Source organism: Somniosus microcephalus, chromosome 4 (genome assembly GCF_052327205.1).
Source record: "Somniosus microcephalus isolate GS21.2 chromosome 4, FLI_Smic_1.0, whole genome shotgun sequence".
In the NCBI taxonomy this organism is placed as follows: domain Eukaryota; kingdom Metazoa; phylum Chordata; class Chondrichthyes; order Squaliformes; family Somniosidae; genus Somniosus; species Somniosus microcephalus.
Window position 1 is genome coordinate 111,333,941 of NC_140990.1, and position 20,873 is coordinate 111,354,813.

The following is a 20,873-nucleotide window of genomic DNA, read 5'->3' on the forward strand; positions in this document are numbered from 1 at the left end:
CCCCCCGCGCGCGCAGTGGAACGAGCTCCACCCACCCCAGGTGGTGGTCCGTGCATGGCACCGGCCGCATGGAAGCCGCCGGAACGCAGGAGACGTATGCCCGGGAAATGTAGAGGCAGTCGATTCTGGATGCTCCTCTCCCAGGCCTCACGCAAGTGAAGGCGCTAGAGTTGGGATGGAGATTACGCCAGATGTCCACCAAGTCGAGGGACCCGACCAGGTCCCTCAACTTCTCCATCGCCGCCGGGCTTCGCAGGCCACCGGTGCGATCCCTTGCCTCGAGGGTGCAATTAAAATCCCCCCCGAGGACGACGCACTCGCCCGCGTCGATGGAGCCCAGAAGAGTGGACACTTCTTCAAAGAAGCGCGCTTGCTGCGCACCGGCCCCAGGGGCGTACACGTTCACTAAATGGAGCGGCACGCCCCCCAGGTGAACAGTGACCTGGAGCATGCGGACCGGCACGAGCTCCTTGACCCCCAAGATCTCCGGCTGAAAATGCGGGGCCAGCAAGATAGCCACCCCGCTGGAAACACTGGAGAGGTGACTCATGCTGACCCCTCCTTGCCACTCCAGGAGCCACGTGGCCTCGTCTCCCGGAACGGTGTGGGTTTCTTGCAGGAAGCACACCGCATACTTCCCGTCCCGATGGACCGAAAAGTCATTAAATCTGTGGCTAGCTTCCCAACGGGCACTTGTTGCGATGATTGTTATTTGATAACTGTGGGGGGGGGGCAACCCAGTCTCACCCTTATTGGTCCATCAAAAAGACCCAATGACTGAGGATCGGTTTCGATTCGCAGCGCCTTTTCCACTCAATCCCATGCGACCTGACAAGATGCTGTCTCTCAATCAGCACGGACACCCATTGGACGAGAAAAATGCTGACGTCACTGGTCACAAGAATTTGATTAAAGCTGAGGTTTGATTGGTCAACGCACGGTAAGAGTCCCGTATAAAGCAGAGCTGTGGGCTGAAGAGAGGTAAACACAGAGGTGAGAGACACTCAGCGAGGTTTGACCTGATATTCTCTGGAAGTAGTTTCTGGAGTTACAGCAGAGCAGGTTTTAGTGAGCGGGCAATTGTTTCTCTCCCTGCTCTTTGTTTTCCTTCTGTGTTTAGTTGGGAACCAAAAAGTTTCGAGTTGGAACAGTTTCTGTGCTGCTGATGTTTGAGATAGTTGCTGTAATCTCTTATTTAATTATTTATAAGCCGCTGGTTAACCGGCGTGTTTGGTTTTCCAGGTCTTGGGGCGGACTCCTGGTCTCGGCTGCTTGAATCCTTCTGATTTAGGCTAAGCCTCTTTTGTAAGCTACTTGGCCGGGAGTACAGCGCTGCAATCAGAAGAACCTAAATAGGCCACTTGGCCCCTCGAGCCTGCTCCGCCATCATTTCTGAACCTCCTTCACTCTTTCCTCTATTTGCTGCCACATTACCGTGTCTTTATGATATGTTAATGACCATTCCTAACTGAGCTGATTGTCTCCTTCTGATGCAGATCAGATTAAATGTCATTCAGTGTAAAACTAGCAGATATGGAGAGTGGTGCCAAAATCAATTTACCTTGTATACCTTGGAGATGTGGCGTTCCAAAGGCTGTGATGAGCCCTCTGATTGAACGGGAAGAACTCTGCGATTCCGGTAAGTTGCTTTTTCTTTCTTCTCACTCGGTCTCTGAAATCCAGATGTTTGGGAGATCCCTGGTTTAGCGGCCGAGTCTGGAGAAGGTTCAATCGGTGTCCTGGATGTTTAATGTCTCCTGACTATTGGAATGATCTCTTTTTTCTAATGGTGTTAAGAATCTTAAACTTTCAATCATGTAGCGTCTTTCATGACCTCGATGTCCAAAAGCACCTTGTGCCCAATAACACATTAAGTGTAGTCACTTAAGTTGTGATGTGAGCGTGGAGATTAATCTCAGTCCAGATCTAATGGCTTGCCCCACATCTTTCCACTGTCTCTAATCTTACTCTGGGTTTGTAGAGAGGAACTAGATGTGAGTAGAATTTTTACCTTGCCAGTTGGGTGTTGGAGGGGCCCTTGCTCTCAAGAGCTGTGACGGGGCACTAGTTCACTTGCTGGGCCTTAACGGTTTGTTAAATTTGGAAAATACTTTGCAAACTTGTGAGAAATATATCAAGGTATTGTAACATTTAATTTGTAATCAAATTGGTCAAAGGAATTAGAAAACAAATTAAACCCAGTCCATCTGCATCTCGGTCATGATGGGCGGAGTTTAATGCCCACTTTACTGATCAACTTGTGTCGAGCTGTGGTTCTGTTGGTACCACCCACACCGGAAGGTTATGGGTTAATTCCCGTTACAGACACTTGAGCATAAAAAAAAAACTAGGCTGAGACTCCAGCGCAGGACTGAGTGCTGCATTGGCTGGAGGGTGAGATGTTGAACCGAGGCCCTGTCTGCTCTCGGAGATTTAAAAGGTTATAACAGTCGTTGAAGCGCAGGGAGTTCTCCCTGATGTCCTGGCCAATATTTATCCTCAATCAGTATCACTAAAGCAGGTTATTTGGGCACTATCATTGTGGGAGCTTGCTGTGTGCAAATTGGCTGCTGCGTTTCCCACACCGACAGTGACTCCACTTCAAAAGTACTGCTTTGGCTGTAAAGTGCTTTGAGACGTTTGGCGGTCGAAGAGGCGCTATACTGATGCAAGTCTTTATTTCAGAAGAAAATCTGAACTTTGACCAGAACCGATGCTATAGGACAACAGGAAGAGGAGGAGGCAATTTAGCCCCTCGAGCAATATTCTGCCGTTCAATGAGATCATGGCTGATCTGTGACCTAACTCATTCCCTCCTTTGCCCCTAATACCTTTGGTTAACACATCTGAGTTAAATTTAACATTTGAGCTATCAATTGTTTGCGGATGAGTTCCCAAATTCTACCGCCCTGTGTACTGTCATCTCTCCGAATAATGTTTCACTTTTTGCACCGAATCTGGTACTGCCGGTTTAGACACTTTCGATGTGAAGTTTACTTGTCAAACTTTGCCCCGCCTCTGTCTCGGTGACCTACCCGTCCGACCCGGCTAGCCACGTGGGCCACTCGAGTGATCTTTCCAATCCAGGCTCTCGGGAGTCTGGGCTCACAACCCGCCAGGCTGGGTTCAAATTACTGCCGTGAACAGACCGAGTCCCGGATAGTGTTCAAATTCTCACTGGGACCGAACCCACTGCCTGCCGCAGTCTCTCGGCTGGAAGTTCCCGGAGGATTATAACCGGCTGGGTTAGAATGACATGTCGTCATCCTTTGCTGAAGTGGCTTGGGAGAGAATGAGGAACTGTTCTGACTCGGGTTATTGCCTCTCTAACGCTGGGCTGGGATCCCTTTTCAAGGCTTGTGATGCAAGATGTGTCTTTCGTAGAATCCTCTTAAAGCGCAACTTCTGCTTTTGTGACGACAACCTGCGATGCCCCGTGAGCGCCCGCCGTTTAAATCTAATAACGAGTTAGGAATGGATCTGTTTGGTGCTCGTGTATATGCTCCTAAAATCAAGCGAACCCGAGCGAGTGATTTTCAAGGCTTGGGGGCCGAAGATTTACCCCGTTCCTTTATTAACCGCTCACCCTCTGTACACGGAAGGGCTGCGAATTCCTACTCCGGGGAGTGTCTCTTGTGGGATCGAGGGCTCAATTCCAGACTCGGATCCTGGAGTTTGTGAAAATGGCTGTAGACTGGCTTAGAATACCGGCTTGGCCTCAGTATCACAGTTTAAGAGCTCTGACCGCCCCCACCTCCTAAACTCCTGCCTCTCTCCTCCTGTCTCTGCAGAGGGCGAAGCGTCGAGCGCTGGAATCCGCACCAGTCCCCCGAACACGGTAAATTCGCTGGCGGCCAGGAGACGGTCCACCGACGGCCGACTGTCCGCTGCTGAGGGTCCGGCCCAGCCTCTGGGGTAAGTAATGCCGAGTCTCCCTCAACCTCCAGTGGCGGAGTCCTTTAGATTGGCCGTGTCACCATTCAGTCTCCCCGTTGGCCGTGAAGACCAGGCTCAAATGTGAGGAATGAGTTCGGGTTTCCAGGAATTATCCAGGATCTCTGAAGACCCTGCCTGATACGATTCGGCTTGTCTGTGCTCCCTCTCCACCGACCGGTGACTACCGAAGGATTGGTGATTAGCTTCGTTGAATTGGGGTTCGAACTAGTTTCAACATAGATTTTAGGGGGATTGTTGCTGCCAGAAATGTAACACAGCATTAATTTAAAAAGCAGACCCTCCAAGGTAGTAATCTCTGGATTATTCCCAGTGCCACGTCCTAGTGAGCAGAAATGGGAGGTGAATGAATGGCTAGAGACATGGTGCAGGAGGGAGGGCTTCAGATCCCTGGGACATTGGGAGCAGTTCTGTAGCGGGAGGGGCCTGTTCAAGAAGGCCGGCTTGCACCAGAACAAAGCTGGGACCAATACTTCTGGGCAAGTTAGTCAATGTTGGGAAGGTTTAAACTAATTTGGCAGTATGGTTGGGCACCAATATGTAGTATTTAGAGTAGAAATAAGATGTACACTACTGAGTTCCAGTTAGAAATACAGAATTGGGTGGGATCATAGAAAATAAAGTCCAAGTTCGATTTGGAGTGCATGTGTGCACAGGTTGGTGAGCTGCAGGCGCAAAAAACCGCGAATATGATGTGGCACTAACGAGAACTGGCTCAATGTGAGGATTGGATGCTTCATATGGTGGTTCCAAAGTCTTCAGGGGAGGGGACCAAGCACGAGGGGGTAGCGGTTTTGATCGAAGGAAATATTCTAAATGTCCTTGAGGATCAAAGGCAGAATCTTTGATTTGTAGTTGAGAAAGTGTGGAGATATTGGGCTACTTGGGGTATTTTATAGGCCATTAAATAGTGAAGGAGATACATGGGCAGATTTTTTCAAAAACTAGAGATGCATGAACGATAGTAGTGATAATGGGAAACATTAACTCCCTCTATGGAATGGGACTGTGATTTTTCAAGGAGGGAATTCGGGTGTGCTCAAGAGAAATTTATTGATCAGTAGGTTTATTAGCCAAAGAGGAAGAGGCATTGCTGGATGTAGTCCTGGAACTAACTCGATCAATTGGTGAATGTAACATTTGGAGAGCATCTCGAATATTTATCATAGTATGGTAAGATTTAGTCTAGTTATGGAGGGCTATTTTCAGTGAATTAATTAGGATCTGGCCCGGGTAAATTGGAGTTGCAAGACTTGATGTCCGACATGACAAACCATGAGGATGAAACCAATCGACTGCAACAAGAGATAGAAAGGCTAGCAGAATAGGCAGGCAAGTGGCAGATGGAATTTAAGTGAGGTGATGCATTTTGGCAGAAGGAACAGGGAGCGGCAATATACACTTAAGGGCGCAAGAGTGCAGGGACAGTGACCTGGGAGTTAATGTGCATAGGTCCCTGAAGGTGGCAGGACATATGAGATATTGGGCTTAATAGAGGTATTCAGTACAGAAGTGAAGAAGTTATGCTCAACCTTTATAAAGCGCTAGTTAGGCCACAACAGGTGTATTGCATCCAGTTCTGGTCATATTTTAGGAAGGATATGCAAGTATTTGAGAGGAAGGAAGGACAGGCAGGAAGGAAGGAGGTGGAGTGGCTGTTAATAAAGGAAATAATCACTGTAATAGAGAAATGATATTGGGTCAAAAGATCAGGATAATGAAACAGTTTGGGTGGAGGTAAGGAATAATAAGGGGGGAAAAACACTAGTGGGTGTAGTCTATAGGTCTCCGAACAATGGCAACTCTGTTGGATGGAGTATCAATCAGGAAATAGTTGAGGGTTGTAATAAGGGAACATCTATAATTATGGGGGATTTTAACTATCATATTAATTGGACAAATCAAATTGGGCAGGGCTGCCTTGAGGATGAGTTCATTGAGTGTATTAGGAATGGGTTTCTTGAGCAGTATGTAACTGAACCGACCAGGGGGCAAGCAACCTTAGATCTGGTCCTGTGTAACGAGACAGGATTAATTAAAAATGTCCTAGTAAAGGATCCCCTTGGAATGAGTGACCATAACATGGTTGAATTCCATATTCAATTAGAGGGTGAGAAGGTTGGATCTCAAACAAGCGTGCTAAGCTTGAATAAAGGAGATTACGAAGGTATGAGAGCGGAATTGAGTAGAGTGGATTGGGAAAATAGATTAAAGGGTAAGACGATACATGATCAGTAGTGTACATTTAAGGAGTTATTCTACAACTTCCAAAAAATATATATTCCATTGAGAAGAAAAGGGTGTAAAAGAAAAGACAGCCATCCGTGGCGAAGTAAAGAAATTAAGGATAGTATTTGACAAAAAACAAGGGCATATAATGTAGCCAAATCTAGTGGGAGGATTGGGAAAACTTTAAAAGACAGCAAAAAATAACAAAGATTGATTAAGAAAGGGAAGATAGATTATGAAAGTAAATTAGCAAAAAATATAAAAACAGATAGGAAGAGTTTTTATAGTTATATAAAAAGAAAAAGGGTGGCTAAAGTAAATGTTCATCCCTTAGAGGATGAGACCAAGAAATTAATGGTGGGAAATATGGAGATGGCAAAAACACTGAATGAATATTTTGTATCAGTCTTTACAGTTGAATACACTAAATATCCCAACACTGGACAAACAGGGGGGCTAAAGGGGGGGAGGAGCTAAACACGATCAAAATCACTAAGGAAGTGGTACTCGGTAAAATAATGGGACTCAAGGCGGATAAATCACCTGGACCTGATGGCTTACATCCAAGGGTCTTGAGGGAAGTGGCGGTAGGGATTGTGGATGTATTGGTAATTTTCCAAAACTCCTTGGACTCGGCAAAGGTCCCGGCGACTGGAAAACTGTAAATGTAACACCCTTATTTAAAAAGGGCAGTAGACAGAAGGCTGGAAACTATAGACCGGTTAGCCTAGCATCTGTGGTAGATAAAATTTTGCAGTCCATTATTAAGGAGACAGTAACAGGACATTTGGATAATTTAATAGGACAAAGTCAGCATGGTTTTATGAAGGGGCAGTCATGTTTGACAAATTTGCTGGACTTTGAGGAAGTAACGTATAGGGTGGATAAAGGGCAACCAGTGGACATAGTGTATTTAGACTTCCAAAAGGCATTTGACAAGGTGCCACACAAGATTATTGCTTAAGATAAAAAATCACGGGATTGGGGGTAATATTCTGGCATGGATAGAGGATTGGCTATCTAAAAGAAGGCAGAGAGTTGGGATAAATGGTTCATTCTCAGACAGGCAATCAGTAACTAGTGGTGTTCCACAGGGGTCAGTGCTGGGTCCCCAACTCTTTACAATCTATTAACGATTTGGAGGAGGGGACGATTTGGAGGAGGGGACCGAGTGTAACATCAAAGTTTGCAGATGATACTAAGATGGGAAGGAAAGTAGTGAGTGAGGAGGACACAAAAAACCTGCAAGGGGACATCGACAAGCTAAGTGGGCAGAGATTTGGCAGATGGAATACAATACTGGAAAGAGTGAGGTTATGCACTTTGGCAGGAAAAATCGTATAGCAAGTTATTATCTTAATGGCAAGAAACTTGAAAGTACTGAAGTACAAAGGGATCTGGGGGTCCTAGTGCAGGAAAGATTAGTATGCAGGTGCAGCAAGTGATTAAGGTGGCCAATGGAATGTTGGCTTTCATTGCTAGGGGGATAGAATATAAAAATAGGGAGGTATTGCTTGAGTTGTACAAGGTATTGGTGAGACTGCACCTGGAATACTGCGTACAGTTTTGGTGTCCATACTTAAGAAAGGACATTCTTGCTCTCGAGTCAGTACAAAGAAGGTTCACTGGGTTAATCCCGGGGATGGACATATGAGGAGAGGTTGAGTAGATTGGGACTCTACTCATTGGAGTTCAGAAGAATGAGGCGATCTTATTGAAACATATAAGATTGTGAAGGGGTTGGATCGGGTGGATGCAAGGAAGATGTTCCCGATGATGGGTGAAACTAGAACTAGGGGGCATAGTCTTAGAATAAGGGGCTGCCCTTTCAAAACAGAGATGAGGAGGACTACTTCACTCAGAGGGTGGTAGGTCCATGGAATATGCTGCCCCAAAAAGCTGTAGAAGCTACATCATTACATAAATTAAAAACAGACAGTTTCCCAGAAGTAAAGAGAATTAAGGGTTATGGGGAGCAGGCAGGAATTTGGACATGAGTCTAGGTTCGGATCGGTCATGGCCCTGTGGGTAGTGGAGCAGGCCCAGGGGCCATGTAGCCTGATCCTGCTCCTATTTCGTGTCTCATTCTGTTCGATTCAGTAGATGGTTCTGTGATAGTGGATTGGTGGTTAGGATCAGATCAGCCATGATCTTATTGAATGGCGGAGCAGGCTCGTGGGGCTGATTGGCCTACTCCTGCTCCTATTTCTTATGTTATGTACAGACGAGATTTACCAGAATGGTTCCAGGGATGAGTAATTGCAGTTACGTGGATAGCGAAGCTGGAGCGGTTCTCCTTGGAGCCGAGGAGGCTAATCGGCTGTTTAATAGTGTTTAAAATCAAAGGGTTTAGAAAACTTCTTACAATGGCTGAAGGGTAGCTCACGAGGGCACAGATTTAAGGTGATTGGCAAAAGAACCAAAGGCGACATGAGAAACTTTACGAGTGGTTAGTCTTTGGAATTCACTGCCTGCTGGGATGGTGGATGCCGACTGAACAGTAGCCTTAAGGGAACTGGATAAATGCTTGCAGGGGATAAAAGTGCATGGATTGCACGCCGAAAGAACAGGCGCAGACTCACTACTCTCTGGATATCGTGACTGTCGGCCTTGCTCTGGCGGCTCCTCACTTCACAGTTCACTGGCTGCAAGTGGAACAGTCAGCTCGAATGCTGTTTGAAGACTCGCCTTGTTAATTCAGCCTGGTTACATCCCGGGAGCCAGGGCTGCGGTTCATTGAGCCTGTTTAAACTGTGGCCAGAAATCGGCTGGCTTCTTCCACCTGCCCAATTTGGTCTCCTTTTGAGAACTGGCTGGTCTTGGTCGTAATTTCTCCCACCGCCAGTTGCTCATATCTAGACTTCACCAGTAATTTGTCCGGTAAATTTAAGCTCGAGTTCCTTTCCAGAACAGTGGCCGATTCACCAGATGGTAACTCCACAGTCAGGACTAACTGAATGTGGTATTATTAACCAACAGGTTTCACTTGGTTCCATATAACGCTTCCTTATTTCAGCCTGAAGATGGTCTCCCTCTGATAAAGATAATTGGATGTTAAATGAATCGCCTTCTCTTCCGGCAGGCTTGCTGCAGCCCAACAATCGGGAGGTGCTCGAGGTCACGTGGTGATCCCTGGAGACCCAAGCTGACTCTGCCTCGAACTCCCACAGTTCTCAAGTAAGTTGCAAACACGTCGGTCCGAACTGGGCTTGTTCCTTCAGTGTCCAGCTTCCCCAATGACTTGACTTTTTAGGGCGGTGCCTTTTAACCGAGAATCCGAATCAGTGGGATAAATGCATAGCTCCTGTTGCAACTGTTCTTTCTCACGGTCGCGGGTCTGATGGGGGCCAGGGAAAGATTGCCTTGTATCCCTTGCTAATAGTTGGGCTACAGCTAGAGCCCTGCATACAGCTTTGGGGTCGCCATTAAAGGAAATGTGATTGCACTAAAAGTACAAGGGGATTTACCAGGATGTTGACAGGACTGGAGAACTTTAGCAATGAGGAATGATTGGATGGGCTGGGGTGGTTTTAATTGAGGTGTATAAACTGGGGTCTAGATAGTGGATAGGACGGACCTATTTTAGTTGGAGGTCAATAACTAGAACAGATTGAAAGTCGTCTTTAGAGGTGTTTAGAAATGTTCACCGAGGGTGGTGGGGTGGGGGTCTGGAACTCGCTGCCTGAGAGGGTGGTAGAGGCAGAGACCCTCATCGCATTACATAGTACTTGGATATGCACAAAGTGTAGTAACCTGTAACGATACGAACCAAAAGATGGAAAGTGGGATTAGACTAGATGGCTATTTCGACATTACATGATGGGACGAATGGCATCCTTCTGTACCGTAAACTTCCGATTGTGATTTCCATCAATCCCGATTCACCACATTGAGCCTCCATCTGCTGTTGTCACCCGTGCTAACTGCTTTCCTGTCAAATCAAACCTCGAGTTTCGGATTCATCAGGATTAGTTAAGTGAAGTCATGCCGTCCAAAAGTCAGTGTCCGGATATTGCCTTTTGAGACCTGTGAATTCTAAATTCACGCTGCTTCTTGCAGTGATTCCCTGGGTTAAACGCACCACTTAATAATTAAAACCGATCGAAGCTTAATTCCTTAGTCTGGACCTGATTTCTACCGCTTCAGCGGAGTGTTGGACCATCAGGTGTCCCCACTATCCATTTAGAATAAGAGGTGGGGATGGGGAATGTCTCCAGTGTAGTGTCACCTCTGGTCTTGTAAATCTGATTCTGAGGCGTTGGCTCCCTGTCTGTTGTCCGTGCGTGAGGCTCCAACCCGCGCAGTTCAATTATCTAACCAGGAACTAGCGACCCTCCAGTGACTCTGGGGCCGAGGGGAAGTAGGACTGGGAATAGAAGTGACCATTGCAGACCTGGTGATTTTTGAAGTTCAGAGCCAGATTAGCTATCGCAGCCCCGCTAATGGGTTACCTGTGCTAAGGAAGTCTACAGGACTCCGAGCTGGTCTCGCTCACCCCGAAGGTTTGAGCCTTCACTCGATGCTGGAGGACATTTTCCATCCGAATAACCCTGAACTTAAACAGCCCGAGACCTGGCTAGAGGATGATCACCAGCTGACTCGTGACTTGAAGTGAAGCCCCCTATAGTTCACGTCCTGGCACCTGTTCCAATTCCTGCTCACCTTGTAAATTACTGGGGTTGGGGTGCAAATTGAACCTGGTTTTCTTAGGAATTAGCCACTTTTGTGGGAGTGAGGCAGGGAGGAGACAGCTGCTGCTCAGTTGGGAGCACCCTCGCCTGAGTGAGAAGGTTGTGCTTTCAAGTCTCACTGCAAAAACCTGTACAATAATCTAGGCTGACACTCCAGTGCAGTACTGAGGGAGTGCTGCACTGTTGCTGGTGCTCACCTTTCAGATGAGACATTAAACCCAGGCCCTGTCTGTTCTCAGATGGACGTAAAATCTCCCATGGCACTAAAACAGCAGGAGTTATCCGTGGTGTGCTGGCCAATATTCCATCAATCAACGTCAGTGAAACAGATATCTAAAAATACTGCAGATGCTGGAAATCTAAAATAAAAACCATGTTGGAGGTCAGGTAGCATCTGAGAAACAGATTTAACGTTTCATGTCGATGACCTTCTGTCAGTACTGGAAAAAAGCAGGAAATGGAACAGATTTTTAAGCAACTGCAGGGGCTGGGAAAGTGGGGAGGGGATGAAAGATCAAAGGGGAAGGTCTGTGATGGGATACAAGGCAGGAGAGGTTCAGATAGTCAAGGCAAAAGGAGGTGGTAATGGGACAAGTTAAACAAAGTATCAGATTAAACATTATCTCGTCTATTTGTGGGAGCTTGTGTTCAGATTGTCTGGCACGTTTCCTACATTACGACAGTGATTACACTTCAAGTTCTAAAGCATTTTGGGTCGTGAGCTATATAAAACAGGTCTTCAAAGAGAAAGAAAGCAAGTTTATTTTGAAAGCTTGAATTGTTGGTGCGAATCAAGTTCATGAAGAATAGACTGTCTAATTTGTAGTGTTGGCCAGACTGCGTGAACTAACTGCCAAATCCGCTTTTCTGGGTGAACTAACCACATCTGTGCTTCCCTTTACCCCCTAGGCGGTCCAGGAGCCATGTATACTGGAGGCCAATGAGCTCGGAGGAGCGGGAAATGTCGACAATCACTCGATTACAAAGGGAGACGGCAGAGCACAGGCGGCTCAACGAAGCAATGATTCATCTCGCGATTGCTGGCACAAGTAAACTGGTTGACTGCGCGTGGCTGATTTAGAAGAGATTCCAGGTGTACCTTTTGTAGGAGGTGTCTTTTGCCAGTGTTGGAGAGATGAAATGCAAGGTTCATTAATGCTATTTCGTGAGGATGGCTTTAGATAGACCACAGGCTATTTGTAACCCACTGAACTATGGGGAGAAGGTTGGTGTGTATTGGTGCGTAGGTTATATTGCCTTCTAAGTAATTCAGATTCTGTTTCTACAACTGGAGCTCTACCTGCGATCATCTACAGAGTTGAGTTCAATTTGATTCCCAACATTGTCCATTCTAAAAGCTCACTTTTCATGATTGCCACTGTCAGCAGTTTCATCTGAAAGTCTGTTCTGCAAGGGAAAGAAACCCGGACCATTAGCCAATTCCATCAGTTATTGATCAGAGGCTGATGGTCAGTATTTAACACAGCGGCAGAAGCTAATAATTGGGTCCGTTTGAAGATCGGCTTCTTTAATCTGAGTTTGGAGTCACCAGTCGTCTGTATCTGTATTGTCTCTTCCACTCGGAAGTTTCTTCCCAGCAGGATGGCGTGGCACCACATCCCTACTGAGCATCGCGGGGATGGATAGCGCTGAATGCTTTCACTGGCACTGAGTGACTTCAGAGTGGCCTCAATTCCTTCTGGGGCCCTGGATCATTCTTCCTGTGCCGATACATAAGGCAGTAGCCAAACGACACCGCTCCATTTTTGTCTTGGGCTTTTAACTCCAGCTTATCCTTTCAAGTTCAGTTCAGCTGCATCCCTGTTGGGTCGCGTCCAGCGCCACATTCGTTTAGGGTCTTTGTCAGGAATACAGAATATGATTAATCCAGGTCCATCTTCTGGCTGGTGGCATGCAGTACACTTGGACCACCGGATCACGGTAAATCTATTAGGATAAATGATCGTCCACGAGAAAACATTGGGTTGGGGCTCCCACTATCAATGGCCTCCAGGATCTTGCCCAAGTGGTTATGTTTGTGAGATGGTTCTATGAAGGAGCGGGCACATCTCTGAGCCTGATCATTGCCATATTCCAATGTAGAGCTGCTGACCTGTCGAGTGGTGTCGCTCGTGTTTCCCTCTTCTGAGATGGATGATGGCCAGTGAATTGCTGTCGTTGATGCTCTGCCAGAGTCCAGCAACTCTGCCCCAAGGCGTGAGACTGTCCTGGGCCTTAATCAGCACCGCAATAGGTGGCCCGTTTCTCAAGTTCTGGGAGAACTTGAATATTGACCTTGTGCCCTTCTGAGCTGCGTCACTTCAAACGCCCTCCTGTTAATTCTGAAATGGTTCCCCTTGCTCTGCTGATGTATCCAGTTTTATAGAATGTTTCTTGCTGTTCGCCTCCACTTGCACGACAGCAACCTCTTCAGCTCCTGCTGTGGACTTTCCGTTAATAAGGGTTCAGAAAGTGAAAATCCTGCAACTTTTTTTTATTTTGGGGGTGACTGGAGAAGTGATATCCCAAGTGGAAAACGGGGAGATCCATGAGACACCCAGATTTCCAATATGCATCGAAGATTCCACATGACAAACTATAGGTTGACTAAAAGGTTCAGAGATTAATCTATAGGCTGTGGTGCAAACAGGCTATTCGGCCCAACCAGTCCATGCTGGCATTTATGCTCCACTCGAGCCTCCCCCTGTCTTTCGTCATCTAACTCTATCTGTAGCCCTCTATTCCCTTCTCCCTTGAGTACATCCATACTATTTGCTTCAACCACTCCGTGGTAGTGAGTTCCACATTCTCAGCACTGTAGAAGTTTCTCTCGAATTCGCTATTTGATTTCTTGGTGACTATCTATCTTATATTGATGGCCTCTAGTTAGTTATGCTCTATCCCCACAAGTGGAAACACTATCTACACTAGCAAACCTTTCATAATTTTAAAGACCTCTTGGGTCACTACTCAGCTGTCTCTTTATCAAGAGAAAGGAGACCCAGCCTGTCCATCCTTTCCTCAAGCCAGCTAGTTATCCATTTTGCTACTTGTCCCCTGACTCTGCATTCTCTGACCTTGTTCTGCATTCTCTGACTTTGTTCATCAGTCTCTTATGTAGTACCTTATTTGAAGGCCTTTTGCAAATCTAGATAATTTACACCTACTACATCACCCTTGTCTGCTCTCCCTGCTGCCTCTTCAAAAAAAATTGAGGTTGAACAAACAAGCTTTCCCTTTTGAAATCAATGACTTTTCCTTTTTTGGCGTTTCTAGATTTTCTGTTCTCTCCTTTAGTAGGTATTGCATTTATATTTCCTACCACCATTTAAGCTGACTGGTCTATAGTTCCCTGGACATGTTCTATCTCAAATATAGGCATATTAGCTAACCACCAGTCCTCTGGCACCACCATTTTTAACGAATTACTAAATATATGTAGTATGAGCCTATCTCTTCCCTAGATTATTTTAAAATGTGCAGATGTAACCCATCTGAACCAGGTTTTTTCTTAGTTTGATCAGTTTATTTAATATCTCAATGCACATCTCTAATTTTGCCTTCCAGCGTCATGTCCACCTGTTCTATCTCCCTGGTAAATATAGAAGCCAAGTAATTATTTATTTTCTGCCATCTCTCTATCGCTGCCTGTGGTATTATCCTGTCCATCTTAGTGGCCCTATTCCCATTCTGACCTCCCTTTTTTAGCTTGTCTAAAATTTTTTACTACGTGTTCCTTGATTTAATTTCATAGTCCCTCTTTGCCTTCCTAAATGTTGACTTCTCTCCTAATCTCGTCGTATTCTCCCTTATGCTCTCCCCTTGCTGTCCACGTAATGTATGCCTCTTTCCTTACCCTCATTTTTCGCTTGTGGCTTTAATCATCCATGATATCTCATTAGTGTTCAGTTTGTTTTTAGCAGAATCTCGAGAATGCGAGCTTGGGTGAAGGATACAGTGGGCACTTGCTAGTCAGGCTGAGGGTCAAAGGTGAGCATCGGGTCTTGTGGGCAGACTGCGGAAGGCCTGATGCCTTTCCCATCTTGAGTTAATCTACAGGAAGACATTGGATTCATCAATTCAATGTAAAAATGGCAAATTTGTAGCTAAACCTGGGACCGGGTAAAGAGGTGGTTGTGTGGGGGGGGAAAACCGGAGGGAATTTGGATGGAGCAGTGCCTGTTAAGTACCTATCGGTAGTGTGGAAATGGCAAATGCGTGTTGGGTCTTTAAGCGGACTGAGCTATCCGATGCCGCCTTCAATCTTGTGATCTCCTCAGGTCAGAACATGAGGAATTCCATCCCGCTCACCAGGCCGATCAATATACAGCTCCACACAAACAGGCCAGCCGAAGGTCACCGGGAGTCCGGATCAGACCCAGAGTACAAACTGTCGCACTTCATCAAGGATCTCCGCAAGTACCCGCCCTCGGTGACTGAACACCGAGAACCACGGTAACATTTCCCCATCCATTTAACGCTGAGAGGAATCCCAAGATACCTTGAGCCGTTTCTCATTAAAAGCCCTGATGCCTACATACAGGAGCAGGCTATTTAGCCCCTCGAACCTGTTCTGCTATGAGATCATGGCTGATCTGTGACCTAACTGCATATACTCGCTTTTGCCCCATATCCCTTAGTAGCTTTGGCTAACGACCTATCCAGCTTAGATTTAAAATTAACAATTGATCCCAGCATTAATTGCCGTTTACAGAAGTTCCAAACTTCTAACACTATTTTATGTCGAAGCGTTTACTAACTTCACCCCTGAAAGGTGTGGTTCCAATAGGCTATGTCCCCTAGTCCTGGACTCCAACCAGGAGTAATAGTTTCTCTCTTTACCTTCAGTTCGCTTTAACTTCGACCAAATCCACTTAACTTTAAATGCCAGCTAATACCACTGCTGTTTGTATAATTTATCCTCGTAAGTTAACCCTTGGCAGTCAGGTATTCTGGTAAACCTGCACTCCCGCCAAGCCAATATACGTACCAGATTTAGGAACAGCTTCTTTCCCAGGGCTGTCATCCTACTGAACTCCACAAATAAACTCTAAAGCCTGCACATCTGCCAATGCACTTTATTATGGTTATGCTTATGTTAATGTATTACAAGCCAAATGTATGTTGAATGTTTAAATGTCTTAATCTAAATGTACACTCTCGGGTACCGCAAGCCTATATTTCGTTGTACTGCACTTGTGCACTAACAATGACAATAAAAGTTGATTTGATATCCTTAAGGTGTGGTGCCCAGAACTGTGCTCAGTTCTCCAGGTGTAGTCGAACCAGGGCTTTGTCTAACAGTAGCATAACTTCTACCTCTTCCCCCTTGGTTAATCCTCGAGATATAAGACCAGCATTCATTAGCTATTTTTGATTTTCTGTAGCTGTCCGTGAAATTTTAACAATCTATGTACATGGCGGGAGGCCTTTTTTTAGACCTCTACTGTTACTAGCTTTTCACCATTTGGAAAGTACTCTGATCTATCCTGCATTCAAAAGTGGATGACCTCACACTTGCTTTGAAATCCATTTGCCACAGTTTTGCCCATGCGCCTTTCTATCCCATTTAGTTAATGAATAGTTGAGGCCCAACACATTCCTGTGGGACACCACTAGTTACATCCTGCCAATTATCCCTACTGTCTCCTGCCACTCATCCAATTTCCTAACCAGGTTAATGATTTGCCATTAATTCCATGAGCTAACAGTCTTGAGGAATTTATCAAATGCCTTTTGGAATTCCATAGACCCTCGTCCGACTCCACCTCCGTCAGGCATGACCTGCCTTTCACAGATCCATATAGGCTTTCTGATCAGCTGCCACTTTTCAAATGTTTAGTCTCTGCATCCTTGGACTCTAGTAATTTCACAACAGGTGTTAGGCTAACTGCTCTAATTCCTGGTTTCACACTCCTTGAATAGCGAGTATCATGCAGCTTTCCCACTAAAGGAATAGTTGTTGACTCGAGAACCATTTGGAACATCATAGTTGGCGCATCTGGCATGTTCTTATCTGCTCCCTTTAAATCCCTGGGATGGGAGCCATTGGGACACTTAGTGCCATTACTGTTTGCTTTCATTGAGTCCACATTTCGTTGATGTCTGGCATTATTCAACATGGCCACCATTTCCGTATTTTCACTTATCGATTTTCAAGGGGGCGCATGTCACTCTCGACCACCCGCTTTTTCCTAATATAAATGTAAATAATTGATTGGTGCCATACTGTGAGCAGATGAAGCCCATGCTGTAATTGAGTATAAGGAAATGGCAGACTTGCGAAATAATAAGAGGAAACTGTAGAATTAATTGGCTTTAAATCTAAGAATGGTAATGGGGGCTGAAGATTGACAAATCTCTACGACATTCGTGGTAGATTGACTGAGCACTTGGACAACGGAGCCAGCATAGCGTTGTGAAGGGTAATTGATTTGCCTATTTTTCTTGGTCACGTTGTAAATGTATTTAAATGGAAATTAATTTAAAGGAGTTGGTGCATCGTGGTAAGGAAATGAGTCCACAATCCTTGGTAAACAAGAATTGAAATGGAGTAGAGAAGTTCTCGAACAGATTCTCAAATCAAAAGTAGCAACAGCAAGGTCGGTTTAAGAGCGCATACAAACCAAACACTGGGTTTTACTAGAAGCAAAGAATTGAAGAGCAGAAGTTCTGGTTAATTTGTATAGGACTTCCTGTACTGTACACGTGATCTCTATTGAAAAATGAGGCACTAGAGAAGGCTCATCGGTGCAATTTCTTGCACCATCAGGAAAGACTAACTGGCTGGGGCTGAGGTGACCTGATGGAAGTCTCCAGTTATGCGGGGTTTTGGGGGAAACAACTAGACAGATGTGTCTGCTTGCAGAGAACCCAAAACTAGATCATAAGATCGTCCCTAAGATTTCAAGAACTACTTGATAGAATGTGGAACTGGATACCACGAGGGTAGTTGAGGCAAATAGTATAGATGCATTTAAGGAGCAGCTACATTAACGAGGGAGAAAGGAATACAAGGTTGTACCCATGGAGTTGATGAACTAGGGTTGGAAGGAAGCTCTTGTGGAGCTTACAGCAGTAGGACCGAGCGACCTGTTCCTGTGTTGGGGATTCTATGAAATTCTACGGATGTTATTTATATGGACTTCAGAAGGCGTTGGTTTACGGTTTCACGAAATAGACTGTTGGCATAAATGAAAGCACATGGAAAAGGAGGCAGCCATTTGACATTGGTTAGCAGGCAGGAGACAGTAGGGCTACTGGACATGTACTCCAATTGGCAGGTTGTGACTGGCGGTTCCCCTAGGGAATCCGTACTAGGGCGTCAGCTTTTTCAATGAGTTGGATGAAGGAATAGAGATCCGTATATCCAAGTTTGATGATGAGAGCAATTTAATGGTGCAGTTAGTAGTGTAGGTGGGAGCAGCAATTTTCAAAAGGCCGCTGATCGAGCAAAACTGTGGCCAGCTGGAGTTTAATGTAGGGAAGTGAGGTCATCCACTTTAGACCCTGAGGAACTTGGATCCGAGTATTTTTATAAATGGTCAGCTAGGAACTGAAGGAGTAGAGATTGAGGCACATGAGCAGATCATTAAACTAGTGGACAGGTACAAAATAACTTTACAAGGCTATGGGATGTTGGGCTTCCTCGAGTAAAGGCCATCAGTGGAAGTACTTGGTTGTACAGAGCTCTGTTTGGACCACCTCTGGAGAACTTGGTTCAGTTCTGGGCAACGCGCCTCGGGAAGGATGTATTGGGCTTGGAGAAGGTGCAAGACATTGTATGCATTGATATCAATCCTGGGATTGGCAGAGTAGATTGAGATTCTGCACTAACGCTACTGTCATTCCAGACACACACAACCAGAGGATGCACCGTGCCAAGACCGTTCAACTTGTCTTGCCCCAGGAAAAGGGAGTGCAACGATGCGGCTCTCGGGCAGTATATCTCGATGGCAGAGTACATTGACGTGTTTGAACATCGCACACAAGCGAGAGGCGATAAGCGGGCCAGGCGCCAGGAGACACCAGGTACTATAGTCGGCTCTTCTCCCGACCATTCTCGGAGGCCCTCTCTCTTCTCCGGCGCCGCCGCCACACTGCCTTCTCCGCGCTCTCTGCCCATAGTCTTCAATTCAGAAACCTTGAAATGAGAACCGATTTAAACGTTGATCCTTCCCGCCCCTCCCCCCCAAACATTGTCCTGTTCGAGCATCTCTGGACACGCCCAGCTCTTACTGCCCGACCCGAACAACGCGGTGCCCGAGCTAGTATCGGAATCTGCCGCTCTGACCAGGGCCTCCGGCGGGGCTGTGCCTGTTGAGAAATGGCTTGAGGCCCAATTCTCTAATATTTTTAGAGCCGGGAGAGGCCTCGCCAACGCCGGGCTGGATATTAATCTGACCCCAGAGGTAAACTGACAGCGTCTGAGCTGTGAGACTCTGCCAACTAATGGCTCCCGGCTCTGGACATTGAGACCCAGGAATCGTCCGTTTGTTTCCCAACAGGACCCTGGGGATTGGAGTCTCGTTCCCTGACGGGTTATTGGAGGGAGGTCGGGGATGAACGGGCCCGCACTCTTCCTCATCGTCAATCTGCTCTAATTGTGCTATTAACGTACAAAGAACTGGGTAAAGGGAAGCTTGTTTAAACTGGACTGAAATAACTGGGTGGGCGTGGGTAACCATCAAACCCTGGATTTGTATCCCTTCTCCCAGCGGGTTGCGACATGAACGGGAAGATCTCTGGTCCTGCTGACTGACTCGGTCTATCGCGGGCTGTCCGGGACAGAAACTATTAGAGCGGGGCCGGGGTGAGTCCAGCTAATCAGAAGTCACTGTCTTGAGACTGAATTCCGCGTTTCTCTTTCCCTCTGCACTTTACAGATGAACAAGGCGGGTTGAGGCTAAAGGGAGACTGTGAAAACCGGGATCAGTGAGCAGTCGAGAGCCGGAATTTCCTGATCAGTGTGTCCGTTTGTCGTTGCTCAGTCCGGTCTTATCCAAGGGCCTCCTTTGTGAAAACTCTTCCATGTTTATGTTTTACTACTGCCGCCGGTATAATCCTCATCTTGCGGTCAGTGAATGATTCCGGTCCGGTTTAGTGTCTCGTCAAAACCCAACCAGGCAGCGGAACTGTTTTCTAAGCTGAAATTTTGAAAACGGGCCAGCGCCCGAGAGGTAACGTTTTAAGACCGGGGTTTATTTCACTGCTCCAAGGTCACGCGGGGTCTCAGCGGGTCAGTGAAATTTTATTCATTCTTCAGACCGATCCGCCCTCCGCTGGCGCTCCCCCGGCCGATTCGATCAGTCGCTGACCTTATTGGATCAGAAATGTTTAACTTTGTTTGAATAGTGATGCACGAGTCTCTAATCTCCAAGATTTGCTCTTCCTGACCCCCAGAGGGGAATCTACCCCAATCCAAATCTCCTTTCCCTGTATCTGGTGTCGAAGATGCTGATGGCCGTTACTGCGGGACTGTGGTCCTAGGGGAGCCGGGCAGTAAGTGGCCAGGGATTGTCAAACTCGGTACATGTATGGATGTGGTTTTAATGTTTAATGCTTGTCTGTACTTAATAAAGACCTTCCACGTAAGGTTCTGGTCTCCGGTGTTTGGATCTTGAACAGCCGAGCTTATTCCGGGTGAAGTGAAATTCGGTGTCGCAGGAATAGCAAATGAGACTGGGCCGGAGCTGGTTAAACTCTGGGTTAGATCGTGTTGTATTGCGAATATCCGGTGGTGCATTAACAGATTTCGGGAATGTCCAGTTTTGGAATAATGTGATTTTTTTTTTTTTCTTGCCTCTGTCCCTCTTTCCTGCGGACCTGGCCTTATTAGGCCGCTCCTCCTGTTCACGGACTCGCCCCGCTGGCAATGGAGGCCCAGCCGATTCACCGGGTTTAATGGGCTAACTCAGGACTCGGGTCCCCAGTCCCAGCACGGTCAGTGTTCCATATTCAATCAGTCTGAACCGCTGCTGCCACCTGCCTTTAACCTTT

General features: G+C 46.4%; 1 protein-coding gene across 1 annotated transcript; it reads left to right on the forward strand.

The window, feature by feature from the left end:
• Window positions 1–1,533: 1,533 nt before the first annotated feature.
• On the forward strand, window positions 1,534–20,478 carry LOC147119669 (targeting protein for Xklp2-like). The gene is made up of 6 exons (XM_085984129.1): window positions 1,534–1,639; window positions 3,792–3,915; window positions 11,784–11,923; window positions 15,155–15,306; window positions 18,728–18,905; window positions 19,760–20,478. The coding sequence occupies exons 1-6, from the start codon at window positions 1,534–1,536 to the stop codon at window positions 19,810–19,812; spliced, it is 753 nt and encodes a 250-aa protein (XP_085840255.1). The 3' UTR covers window positions 19,813–20,478.
• The last annotated feature ends 395 nt before the right edge of the window (window positions 20,479–20,873 follow it).